Here is a 12,816-nt window from a genome sequence, read left to right as displayed (position 1 = left end):
GTAAATGAGGCTGTTAAGCATCAGGAGGTGTCCACTCAGTCTTTCTAATTTTTCCCCCTCTAATGCTATATTGTTTGTCCTCTTGCTACAGATTTGCTCCTTTCCATACTGAAGTAATAAATAACCTGTCCTTAACTCCAATTCACTAAAACATTGTCCTTCGAGTAAGCTGAGAATAGGAGATTCCATTTTTAATTTTCTTCCTATCGCTGATCAACTAGCCAACAAAAAATATTATTAGCTGACTTGTTTTCCAATCAAGTGGGGTGCCTGAGATTGAATGAATAGATATAAGCCCTCTCTATCTGGCATGCTGTACTAAGTTAACAGTCTTCCTCTGAACAGGCAGCTAAAGCTATGGTATCATCATCATCAATCATATTTATTTAGCGCTTACTATGTGCAGAGCACTGTACTAAGCGCTTGGGAAGTACAAATTGGCAACATATAGAGACAGTCCCTACCCAACAGTAGGCTCACAGTCTAAAAGACTACGGTAAACTGGTCCTTCAGTTGATACAAGTAACAAAAAGGAAAAGTAGGCAACGTTTGACTACTGTTGACCTACACAGACTTTCCCAACACTGTAGTTAGTACCACCATCCTCCCTGTCTCAAAAACACATCGCTTTGGAATTATGTTCAACTCATCTCTCTCATGAAGCCTGCATTTTTTAATCTGTAACCAAATCCTGTTCGTTTCGACCTTCACTCTAGACTCCACCTCCTCTCCATTCAAACTGCTACCACGCCAGTCCAGGCATTCATCATCTCCCTCCTCGACTTCTGTATTAACTTCCTCACTGACCTCCCTGCTTCCTGTCTCTCTTCTCTCCAGTCCACACTTCACTCTGCCGCCTGGTTCATTTTTCTAAAAAAATGTTTAGTCAACACCTCTCTACGCCTCAAAAACCTCTATTGGCTACCCATCCCACTTCACATGGAACAGAAACTACCTACCATCAGCTACAGGACATTCAGTCAGATCTCCCACTGCTACTTTCCCTCACTGGTTTCCTATTACAACCCATCCCACACTTTGCTCTTCTAACTCCAGTCATCGTGCCTCAGTCTTGTCTGTCTCAGTACTGACTCCATGCTGATGACCCCCCTCTGCCCTGGAAATCCCTCCCATTTAACTGACAGACCATTACTCTCCCAAAATTCAAAGCCTCCTAAAATCTTCTCTCTTCCAAGAGGCCTTCCCTGCCTAAGCTCTCATGTCCCCACCCTATTCTCCCTCCCTTCTGCGGCACCCATGCACTCAGATCTGTACCCCAAAAGGCCCTGAAATTAACCCTCCTTCAGCTCCAACACTCTGCCACTTCCCCTTCCTGTTGCTTTTAATATCTGTCTTCCCTTACAGAGTGCAAGTTCCTTTGGACATGGATCATGTCAGCGTGGCTTAGTGGAAAGAGCATGGGCTTGGGAGTCGGAGGACATGGGCTCTAATCCTAACTCTGCCACTTGTCTGCTGTGTGCTTTTGGGCAAGCCACTTAACTTCTCTGTGCCTCAGTTACCTCTTCTGCAAAATGGGGATTAAGACTGTGAGCACCACGTGGGAAAACCTGATACCCTGTATCTACTCCAGCACTGAGAACAGTGCTTGGAGCATAGTAAGTGCTTAACAAACACCATAATTATTAATTATTATTATTATTACCAACTCTATGGTATTGTATTCTCCCAAACGTTTAGTATAGTGCTGGGCACACTGTAAGCTCTCAATAAATCCAGCACTTAGAACAGTGTCCTACACAAAGTAATGCTCAAAAAATAACACATTGATTTTTTTTTAATGGTATGGCACTTACTTTGTGCCACTTACAGTACTAAGCTTTGGGGTAGATGCAAGATAATCATGTTGGACATAGCCCACGTCTCACATCCTTAACCCCATTTTACAGGAGGTAACTGAGGCACAGAGAATAATAATAACAATTGTGGTATTTGTTAAGTGCCTACTACGCGCCAGGCACTGGACTAAGCGCTGGGGTGAATATAAGCAAAACAGGTTAGACACAGTCCCTGTCCCGCATGGGGCTCTCAGCCTTCATCCCCATTTTATAGATGAGGGAACTGAGGCCCAGAGAAGTTAAGTGACTTGCCCAAGGTAACACAGCAGACAAGTGGTAGAGCCGAGACTAGAACCCAGGTCCTCTGACTCCCAGTCTCATGCTCCTTCCACTAGGCCATACTGCTTCACTAATACTAATGACTGATTACCATTGATTGATTCAAAATACACTGTGCAAAACTGTGCAGGCAGCGTGGCTCAGTGGAAAGAGCCCGGGCTTGGGAGTCAGAAGTCGTGGGTACTAATCCTGGCTCTGCCACTTGTCTGCTGTGTGACCTTGGGCAAGTCACTTCACTTCTCTGTGTCTCAGTTCCCTCATCTGTAAAATGGGGATTAAGACTGTGATCCCATGTGAGACAACCTGATTACCTTGTATCTACCCCAGTGCTTAAAACAGTGCTTGGCACATAGTAAGCGCTCAACAAATACCACCATTATTATTATTGTTATTATTACAAATACTAACTTGAAAACAAAGCATCAGTTATATATTTCATTCATTCACTCATTCAATCATATTTATTGAGCGCTTACTGTGTGCAGAGCACCTTACTAAGTGCTTGGGAAGTACAAATTGGCAGCATAAAGAGACGGTCCCTACCCAACAACGGGCTCACGGTCTAGAAGGGGGAGACAAACAGCAGCAACACAAGTAGACAGGCATCAGTAGCATCAAAATAGATAAATAGAATTGTAGATATATACACATCATTAATAAAATAAATAGAATAATAAATATGTACAAATATACACATGTGCTGGGGAAGGGGGTAGAGCAGAAGGAGGGAGTAGGGGCGATAGGGAGTGGAGGAGGAGCAGAGGAAAAGGGGGGTGGATTCAATCTAGGAAGGCCTCCTGGATGAGGTGAGATCTAGTAGGGCTTTGAAGGCGGGGAAGAGAGCTAGTTTGGAGGATGTGAGGAGTGACGGCATTCCAGGCCAGAGGTAGGACATGGGCCAGGGGTCGACGGCGGGACAGGCGAGAACGAGGCACGGTGAGGAGATTAGTGGCAGAGAAGCAGAGGGTGCGGGGTGGGCTGCAGAAGGAGAAAAGGGAGGTGAGGTAGGAAGGGGCGAAGTGATGGACAGCCTTGAAGCCGAGGGTGAGGAGTTTCTGCCTGATGCGCAGATTAATTGGTAGCCACTGGAGATTTTTGAGGAGGGGGGGTGACATGTCCAGAGTGTTTCTATAGAAAGATAATCCGGACAGCAGAGTGAAGTATAGACTGAAGTGGGGAGAGACAGGAGGATGAGAGATCAGAAAGGAGTCTGATGAAGTAATCCAGTTGGGATAGGCTATACTTTGCTCTTTATATTAAAACACTGCATCCTTCTTCAAAGCCAACTCCAGAAAATGAGGCTGAAAACTGAAAGGTGAAAGAAAGGAGGAATGGGAGTAAGTGCCTTGTCCACAGCTCTTCAGAACACACAAGAAGGTAATGCCATTTTGCTCCACATTGCGGGGACCTTTTTGAAAAGGTTTCCTTGTCTTCAAAACTAATAAGTTGGCTGGTTAATTAATAGTCTCAAGAGTCTGTCTTTTCATGGCACCTTGTTCTCAGGCTAAGCAAGGAGGATCTGGCAGCAACCCTAAGCTTTCTGTCCTACCCAAACTAAGCTGCTTATCAAGCACTACTCAAAACAACTTATTTTACACACGGTAAGAACAAAAAGGAAATAGGATGCATGCCAGAACCTCATTCCATCAGTTTCCATGAATTTCTATAGCTTTTTAACCGATTTGGATCTTTTTCTTTAAAAAAAAAATTAAGCTGTGCTTTCAATTCAATCCATGGTAACAGAACCAAATAAGCTCAGAACAGTGAACAGACAAGAATTCACGAATGAACTGTGATTGAAAGCGGAAAGAAAAATGGCAATCATGGTGAATTTTGGCAAATTCTACATTTCAAAAGTTTTCCTGAATGTGGCAATAACTGTAGCTCAGAGCAAAAAGTATGCTGAAATAATTTTTGCCCAAAATAAATTATCTATATTTCCTGGCTTTCCAGATAGAAGAGATGGCTGAGAAGTCATTTCAAGCGTGCTTCGTATCTGAGAAGATTCATTAAGGAGCCACAGATTCATGAGTCCGGGAGATTCATGTGGTTTGACGAACTAGCAAATCGGGAGACTCGTGCACAAAATTTAACCCTGCATTTCTTGATTTTCATTCGTCAACTCTGGAGGTATAAAATTAAACCAATAATAGTTGTAAATATGTTCTCCCACTGGCTCACTGGAATATGACCTGATGGGTTGTTTTTTAACTCCAAATTAAATTTAGCTTCATGGAATTACCATTACAAATCTCACAGTACAAGGTAACCCTCCTTTGGAAGGTGCATGATAAACACATAAACGGTGGTGCCTCTTTGGAAATGAACTTTTAAAAACCTCAATGGCTCAATTCTTTTTAAATATTTCTATACGAGTTAAGAATAATTTGAATAAGCAATTAAAATAATTCCTTCTCTCCTAAGTTTCACAGATACATCTGTAACTGTGGCCACCTACATTTGCAAATATGCACCTGGCTGCCACAGGCCCTGCTTAATTTTGAGCAAGCGTGAAGCAAAATAAATACATTTATTTCAGTGGGGAGTTACAAAAAACCATGATTAATTTAAAATGTAATTCTGTGTTAATATCAGTGCATATATTAAAACTGAATCTCCACTCAGCTGAAATCTGAACCTCCATTTGTCACCAGATAGCCTATCTGTCATTCCTAACATCATGCTTCAGGAGGTCGCTAAAGGTTGGTGGCGACAAGGTTGGTAATGGCATTTTTAAACCAAAATCAAAAAAAGAGAAGCTCAGAAGGTCACTGAATCACAGGGACTGCCTTGACAGAGGGAGGGAGGGAGGGGGAGAGAGAAATAGAAAAAGAAAGAGAGAGAAAGAGAAAGAGAAAAAGAGGAGAAAGAGAGAATGAATATGTTTGATGAACTAATAGTACCAATATCAGGCACTCTTTTTTTTTGGTCAAATCACAGTTTTGTTAAAAATTAATACAGATGTTCAGCAATTTCAGAGAGTTTGTAATACCCATCTACGACTCAAAAAACCAAGGCAGTAAAAAATAAAAAGTTTAGAGAAACTTTTAAGGACATTTAAAAATGAGCTTAACCTTAGCAGAGAACAGAGTTGTTCAGTATGTGAATATTAATAGAAAAAACCCTGAAGAATACATATAGTTACAATTTTGTGAAATAATTACAAATATTTTTAGTGAATTCAACCACAAGCCCTGACCACCCCCAAACTTTCCTACCACCATAGAAAGCATCACCGTCCTCCCTGCCTCATAAGCCCGTAACCTTGACTCTTCTCTCTCATTCAAGCCACACATTCAATCTGTCACCAAGTCCTGTTGGTTGTACCTTCACAACATTGCTAAAATCCACCCTCTCCCCTCCATCCGAGCTGCCACTACGCTGATCCCAAGCACTCACCATTTCCCAACTTGAATACTGCATCAACCTCCTTGCTGGCCGGCCTCCCTGCGTTCTGTCGCCCCTCTCTGTAATCCATACTTCAACTCCGCTGACCGGATCGCTTTCCTGAAAAACCGTGCGGTCCATTTCTCAAGATCCTCCAGTCACTGCCCATTCACTTCTGAAGCAGAGATTCCTTCCCATCAGCTTTAAGACACTCAACCAGCTGTGTCCCTCCTACCACAACCTAACCCACACACTCCGCTCCTCAAACACCAACCTGTTCTCTGTACCCCAGTCTCATCTATCCCACCACCAACCCCTTGACCACCTTCTCCCTCGGACTTGGAACTCCCTCCTACTTAATACCTGACAGTCCACCCCTCTTCCCATCTTCAAAAACATCTGAAAATCACATCCCCAAGAGGCCTTCCCAATCAATCAATGGCCTTTATTGAGCACTCAACTGTGTGCAGAATACTGTACTAACCACTTGAGCAGACTAAGTCTTTTATTTCCTCATCTCTGTTTTGACTGAATTTGGCAGTGTACCCCTTAAGCCCTTTGATATTCATCCCAACCTCACAATACTTATATATAAATGCTTTTAGTCTCTATTTCCCATTTTTAATGCCCGTCTCCTCCTGTAGACTGTTAGCTCCTTGTGGGCAGGGATCATGTCTACCAACTCTGTAGACTGTAGTTTCCAAAGTGCTTAGAAAAGAGATCTGAACACAGTAAGCGCTCAATAAATACCACTGACTGATTGATAAAATGTAAACACACATAAAACCCCAAGCATTTCAAATGACTGGGGCCATATGCTGAACCAAAATAAAAAATAACTCTTCTGCTGCATCATTCTATCATCCTTTGAATTTTTTTTAAGTGAAAAATCAGGGATAGGCAACTAAGTCAAACATTAGAGTTATTATTAAGCACAAATATTTATCCTGTTTCCTAATGGAACAACTTACATTTCAACTCATAATTGGAAGGGAAAGTGCTATGGTGGGACTGTTTGTTTAGGAAAAAGATACAGACCTTGGGCAGGAAAAGCAACTGGGAGAGTCGGAACAGAGGCAAGAATGGCCCATTTCCAACAAATCTTTTAGAAACCCGAGGGAATCTGAAAAACTCCTCCTCGTTGCGGCATGTGTTTTCCTTCTCACTATTTTAACTACAAGTTAAGGCCCTTAAACTTTGAGTGCTAAACGCTGCCTGCATCTGATCTAGCCAGCGGAGGAGTACTTCCATGCACGGCTCTAGAAAATTGTTCTGTTTGGGGTGGGGCAGCTGCCCTCTCTCAAAGTCTGAATGTGTCATCTCCTCCATCACACATTACACCTCTGCCGGGCTGAAGATGAAAATGATGAGGCTGCTTCCAGCCCCTCAATGCCTGATTGGCATCTTGGCAAATGCCGCCATCAGTTCACAAGCCCGCCAATTCCTTTTCTTTCTGACACGAGGATACGCAGTAAGCCCTTCACATGCATGTGTACAGAGCAACAGATCTCTTTCTGGAAATGAGTCCTTGTTTCAATGGTAATACAAGGATTTGATTTCACGTTACTGTCCTTTCTCCAAAAATGAGTACCTCCCTGGGTATAATGTTTCAAGTAACTGAAAATCACCAAATCTTTCAGAAACTGCTAATCTCTAAAAAAATCATTCACCAAGGTAAAAATGGACTATTCTATTTTTTATTCTTATACTTTAACATATTTACAAGAAATTTTCTTCTCTAGGCAGAAAATGAATATGTGATTTAAGTAGACATATTCACCACAACACCCCAGAACTGAACTCGTTTCAGCTCTGCACCGCTAAAAGGTAACAAAAAGCTGAAACAAGTTTTAATATATACATGACTGCATACAAGTAGATACAAGAATAAGCGCAGAATAGGAATGACAGTCTTTTAGACTGTGAGCCCACTGTTGGGTAGGGACTGTCTCTATATGTTGCCAACTTGTACTTCCCAAGCGCTTAGTACAGTGCTCTGCACACAGTAAGTGCTCAATAATAATAATAATAATAATGGCATTTATTAAGCGCTATGTGCAAAGCACTGTTCTAAGCGCTGGGGAGGTTACAAGGTGATCAAGTTGCCCCACGGGGGGCTCACAGTCTTCATCCCCATTTTACAGATGAGGGAACTGAGGCACAGAGAAGTGAAGTGACTTGCTCAAAGTCACACAGCTGACAATTGGCAGGGCCGGGATTTGCACCCACGACCTCTGACTCCAAAGCCCATGCTCTTTTCCACTGAGCCACGCAGCTTCAATACGATTGACTGACTGACATCTTAAAGAAGGAAACAGCACCTTAAATGTCCTTGTATGATTAGTCTAAGTTAAACATATTAGACGTGAAAAATGGACTTAGGAACAACCTAAAGCCTAGGACTTTGGGGTACTAAATGGTTCACCTTTTCCCTGGAAGGCAAGCACTTCACAGATCTAACTTGGTGAGCCTCTCAGCCATTCCCCAGCTGGGGGAGGACGGGGGGGGGGTAATCTGACCCACAGGGAATGGGTAGAAGTCACCCCAAAAAGTGAACAAAAGAGGTGTTTGGAAAAACCAGAACACCATTCATCGCGGCTAACGACTTGTTCATTATGAGTGATGACGGATAAAGACTTCTCACGCTGAGATGAAATCAAGATTTATATGCATTGTTTCCTCTCCCAACTTGTGGGAAGATCATCATCATTTAATTCTATCTCTGCGGCCAGTGATGGGCATCCAGAGAGCTGGTTATCAAACGGCGCAGTCAGCTGGCAAAAGCCGAAACGTGCAGTTGGCACATCTGGACCGAGCCGCCACAGCCGAGGGTGAACAATGACTTCTGGCAAGCGGCCAAATTGCCTGCAGACGCTAGCAGGTCTCATCTACAACCGCCCCTACCAGACGCTAGCAGGTCTCATCTACAACCGCCCCTACCAGCATCTCTCCCTCTCCCTTTTTTTTTTTATGAGAATCAGATTTTCATTGCTTCATTCAATTGCTCTCCTCTGCCATTTTTTACAGCTCTTATCGTTCCCTTGGAATATGGCCTTGAGACAGCTCATCCGTGTCCTTCACTGCGTTATCTCTCCTAACTTTTATTAAAACTTCAGCTTTCATCGGAAGATAGCTAATTAAATCTGGGACAGATTATGTGCTCCCTTTAAAGTAGCACTAAACCATTTTCCTCTAAACAGAAAAGCGCTTATATTCTGTTCCTAGAGTTAAAACTAAGTGTGTATAAGGAGGCTTTATTCATTTACGAAGACAAGATACTTATCGACACTTCATACACAGATAGATTTATACTAAAGCTGTCTCTGACATGACAAATCTCAGTGTTATTTCACACAATTATTTCTTGATAGTGGAAAGATTTCTCAGTCCTGCACTCTTAAAATATTATAGCTACAGTATCACATGAATGAGCATACACTTATTTTTTGTAAGAAAATCACTTCTCTAATAAAGACAGTAAGTTATTTGCTATTCTTTAAGAACAACAGTTTGACAAAAAACTACAGAGGGAAAAACTATTCCTTTTTCCCCCACCTACAATTTATCAGGTTAAGAATTTTTTTAAGTTTTAATCCAGTCCTTTACATTAAAACATGGAATCTAAATCAGCACCTCTGGAGTACGGCCTGATTAAATTTCAAGTTCAGCTCAAAACCAGCTAGTCTTTTGTTCAAGGGGCTTTGTCTTAATCAGAAACTTGAATGAATAATGGCATGGTCTGCAGAGCAAATACAATCAAATTTCCCTATGTCCATGGTTCTGAGTTCTGGACCACGGGTGGAACTTCATTTCCTGACTTTAATTTCACTCATTAGCAATATGATTTTTGTCAGGCACGCGAGCGGCTACCAATGTTAAGTAAATAAATTATTTCAGAAATATTAGGAGGAAAGCTTCCAAGAGCATTTTAACCGTCCCACCTGAGCCCCTCTGAGATCCCTTCCTCCGCTTTAATGCCTTCTGTAAGATATCTTTCATGGTGACCTTCATACTGTCCACCTGAATAAGTGAGAATCCATGAGCAGCATTTCTGCAAGAGAAAGACATATTAAATTATCACAAGCGTTCACCCAGAGAAATTTTATTGCAGTCTTCACCGTGTTTAAGGGATTTTTAAGAAAAGCATACGCTGGAGTACCAATAAACTAGACATAGATGAAACCCATGCCTAGCACTCAAGAGAAGCAAACAGCAGTGTAGTACTGGATACTGAAAGCAGGAAAATGAGGGGTCAGGATTTGGAAAGATTTTTATCATTAATCTTAAGTTAAGTCTAGTTGGTGTGTGGGTCATAGTTGCATGGCTCTTGGGGTTGGCTAACGGGCTAAATTCAGCAGCTGGGGGCTGACATTCAATAAACTCTGCTTGTGTCCGAAGATGTCACTGTAGACAGTTACTGCCATCATATTAAAGCTCACAGGGCCCCGGAGGAAAAAGGTCAAAAAACCTAGAAAAAAAAATGTACTCCAAAGAACTTAGACAGGGGGAGTTTTCTAACTGGCCGGTCAATATTTTGAAAAGGGGCAGGCATCTTCAGGGACCTCAAGGTAGAAATACTCAGTAATACTTGGCCTCAGCAAACTAAGAAGATGTTTAAATAATTACAGATAAGAACAAATTAAAATATCAAAGTGTGACCCAAAGTCCTACATGCTATTTTCATGGACTAATTTTGCTGCACTCTCCTGTCTGGCACAATACCGGGGGTCGGAAAGAAGGTTTACCAAGGATAGCTCTATCTTCAAGTCATGAATTGCAGTACACATAACACTCATCATCAATCATCAATCGTATTTATTGAGCACTTACTGTGTGCAGAGCACCGTACTAAGCGCTTGGGAAGTACAAGTTGGCAACATATAGAGACAGTCCCTACCCAATAGTGGGCTCACAGTCTAAAAGGGGGGGACAGAGAACAAAACCAAACATACTAACAAAATAAAATAAATAGAATAGATATGCACAAGTAAAATAGAGTAATAAATATGTACAAACATATATACATATATACAGGTGCTGTGGAGAAGGGAAGGAGGTAAAATGGGGGGGATGGAGAGGGGGCATACTAATACTACTACTACTAGTAAGACGTGTTAAGTGCTCCCTACGTGCCAAGTACTAAGCGCAGGGGTAGATGCTGTGCATTCAGATCACAGAGACCCTATCCAACACGGGACTTGGGCTAAAGGGAGGGAGAATGGGTATTTAATCCCAGCGGAGGGAGAACAGGTATTTAATCCCAATTTGCCAATGAGAAAACCGAGGCACAGAGAAGTTAAGTGTTCCTTTGCCCATGGGTGCATGCAGAAGTGAACCACGACTCAGTGCAGCATTCTTTGTTGTCTTTGTAGTAATAGCAGTAGTAATAGTTGAATTTATGAAGCCTCTACTGAGTGCAGTGCACTGCGGTAAGCACTTGGTTTGCAAGTTTCCTATGGATTTTTCAGCCCCCCTAAGTCCCCCTCTCCCCCATTTCCCCATAAGAACGTTGAGGGAAAAACAGCCAACTCCTTAAGGCTTTTCTTTTATGTTTGAACAGTACTTGGAAGGAGGAAAGCCAAATGTTAAATGAAATCTGGAAGCCAGCCTGGTCGATCAGCTCAGCCGTCTGACAAACCTCATTGATAGACTGGAATTCCATCTATTATTGAAGTAAAACAGGATTTTCTCCGTATATCTTGATCTGTATGTGAGGTGCCGACTTAGCTCAAAATTAATTGCCCAATTCGTTATTAATACCACTGCCCCTCCATCCCCTCCCCTCAAAGAATTCACTGCTTAATCCTTGCTGTTTCATCTTCATTTACTAAAGAGCTAGCTCCTCCATCCATTCTGACTTAGTCAAGTTCCTTCTAGTGAGCAGCTGGCCTGAGAACTGTCACGCAAATTCTAACTGAACACTCTGTTACTAAATCATAGGCGTTCTTTACCTCAGAAGCTGGATTCCATCCCAGAACAGTCTTTGAAAGTTTATTTTACTGATCAAAGCAAAATAAGAAAAAGCTCTTCATTTTACTATATTTAGAGAGCATTTCAGTAAGTGATACTTTGGCAAGAGCAGTGAAATGTAAAGTGCCCTCTACATTTATAAACTTTCGGGTATTTGCTTTGGAATTGGACCAAGATGTGTTTGGCATGCCAATCATCTGAGTTGAGACTTGCTGGTCTTTCCTGGCTTTGCTTTATTTTACAAAGTTGGCAAGTTTCACTTAGGGCCGTCGACGCTTAGGGAATGCATCTCGAAAGCGCTCAGTACAGTGCTAAGTGCTTAGTACAGTGCTCTGCACATAGTAAGCGCTCAATAAATATGATTGATGATGAAAATAAAGCCCAGGGACTCTGGTATCTGAGCTCCTGGGCCTGTGCAGGGCATCCCAGGAACATCCCAGGAGGCTGGGCACTCATTTTGGATTTTAGGAACGATCATTCCAGCCCAATCCATTTCGGGCTGACTCCGTTATTGCATTTAAGTGATGCACTGATCTTTATCTGAACTCAAGAGGCGGGACACTCCCAAGGACACCGCTTATTTGGCTGAACTTCCGTCAATTAAAGGATGCCCTTCCCGAAGATTTCTGAGCCAAGGAAAATCCCAAGTCTGTATTTTTGTCATTTTACAAAAACACACCTAGGTGACAAGGTTAAAGCAAGCAAAGGAAATCCCTGGCACTTATCATCCACAGGCATTACTGATAAATTGTGCAGTAGAGGAATAAAGGATTACCTTCTGTATTTTTTCATTACACTTTTCTTTTGTTACAGAATACATAAATCCATTGTGGCACAATGTAATATGTATCATCGTGCTACACCTGCGGACGTTTCATAACGGCTGCCATGTCTGTGCAGTCAGGAATGATAAGTGAACCACCCGTGAATGTTAATGATAGTGATCATTCTGAGGTAACTTGGCTTTCCATCTTCCTTTACAGCCTCGGCGCTGAAGCCAGGGTGGCAAGGTTCATGGGAGGAAAATGAAAACAACAGTAAAGGGAAAAAGCCTCTGAGTTCCGAATGCTGTTTCCGAAGTGTGCAGTATCTTACTCTGGGGCTCAATTGAGGTAAAAACATTAACATTAAAAAGAGGGAAGACACTTTCACACTTTCACACTGTATAGTCTTTCATTCCAAATAAAGTTTTCCCACTCCAGTCTGGGCACTGCTCCTTTTCTTCCAGATGAACTAAAACTTTGGCCTATCCTCTACACAGTTGAAATACTTTTTTTTCCTATTCAAATGCATTTAAAATATCAGGGCAGGAATTATCAGGCCC

General features: G+C 42.2%; 1 protein-coding gene across 2 annotated transcripts in view; it reads right to left on the bottom strand.

Moving 5' to 3' along the window:
• MAPKAP1 (MAPK associated protein 1) overlaps positions 1–12,816 on the bottom strand; it is a 221,033-nt gene that overhangs the window by 87,099 nt on the left and 121,118 nt on the right. For both annotated transcript variants that reach the window (XM_038745168.1, XM_038745169.1), the window contains exon 7: positions 9,464–9,573. In XM_038745168.1, the coding sequence (XP_038601096.1) occupies positions 9,464–9,573 (110 nt within the window). The remainder of the gene's footprint in view (positions 1–9,463; positions 9,574–12,816) is intronic.

The sequence above is a fragment of the Tachyglossus aculeatus genome, chromosome 4 (assembly GCF_015852505.1).
Source record: "Tachyglossus aculeatus isolate mTacAcu1 chromosome 4, mTacAcu1.pri, whole genome shotgun sequence".
Lineage (NCBI taxonomy): Eukaryota > Metazoa > Chordata > Mammalia > Monotremata > Tachyglossidae > Tachyglossus > Tachyglossus aculeatus.
This window is presented reverse-complemented; position numbering and strand designations above follow the sequence as displayed.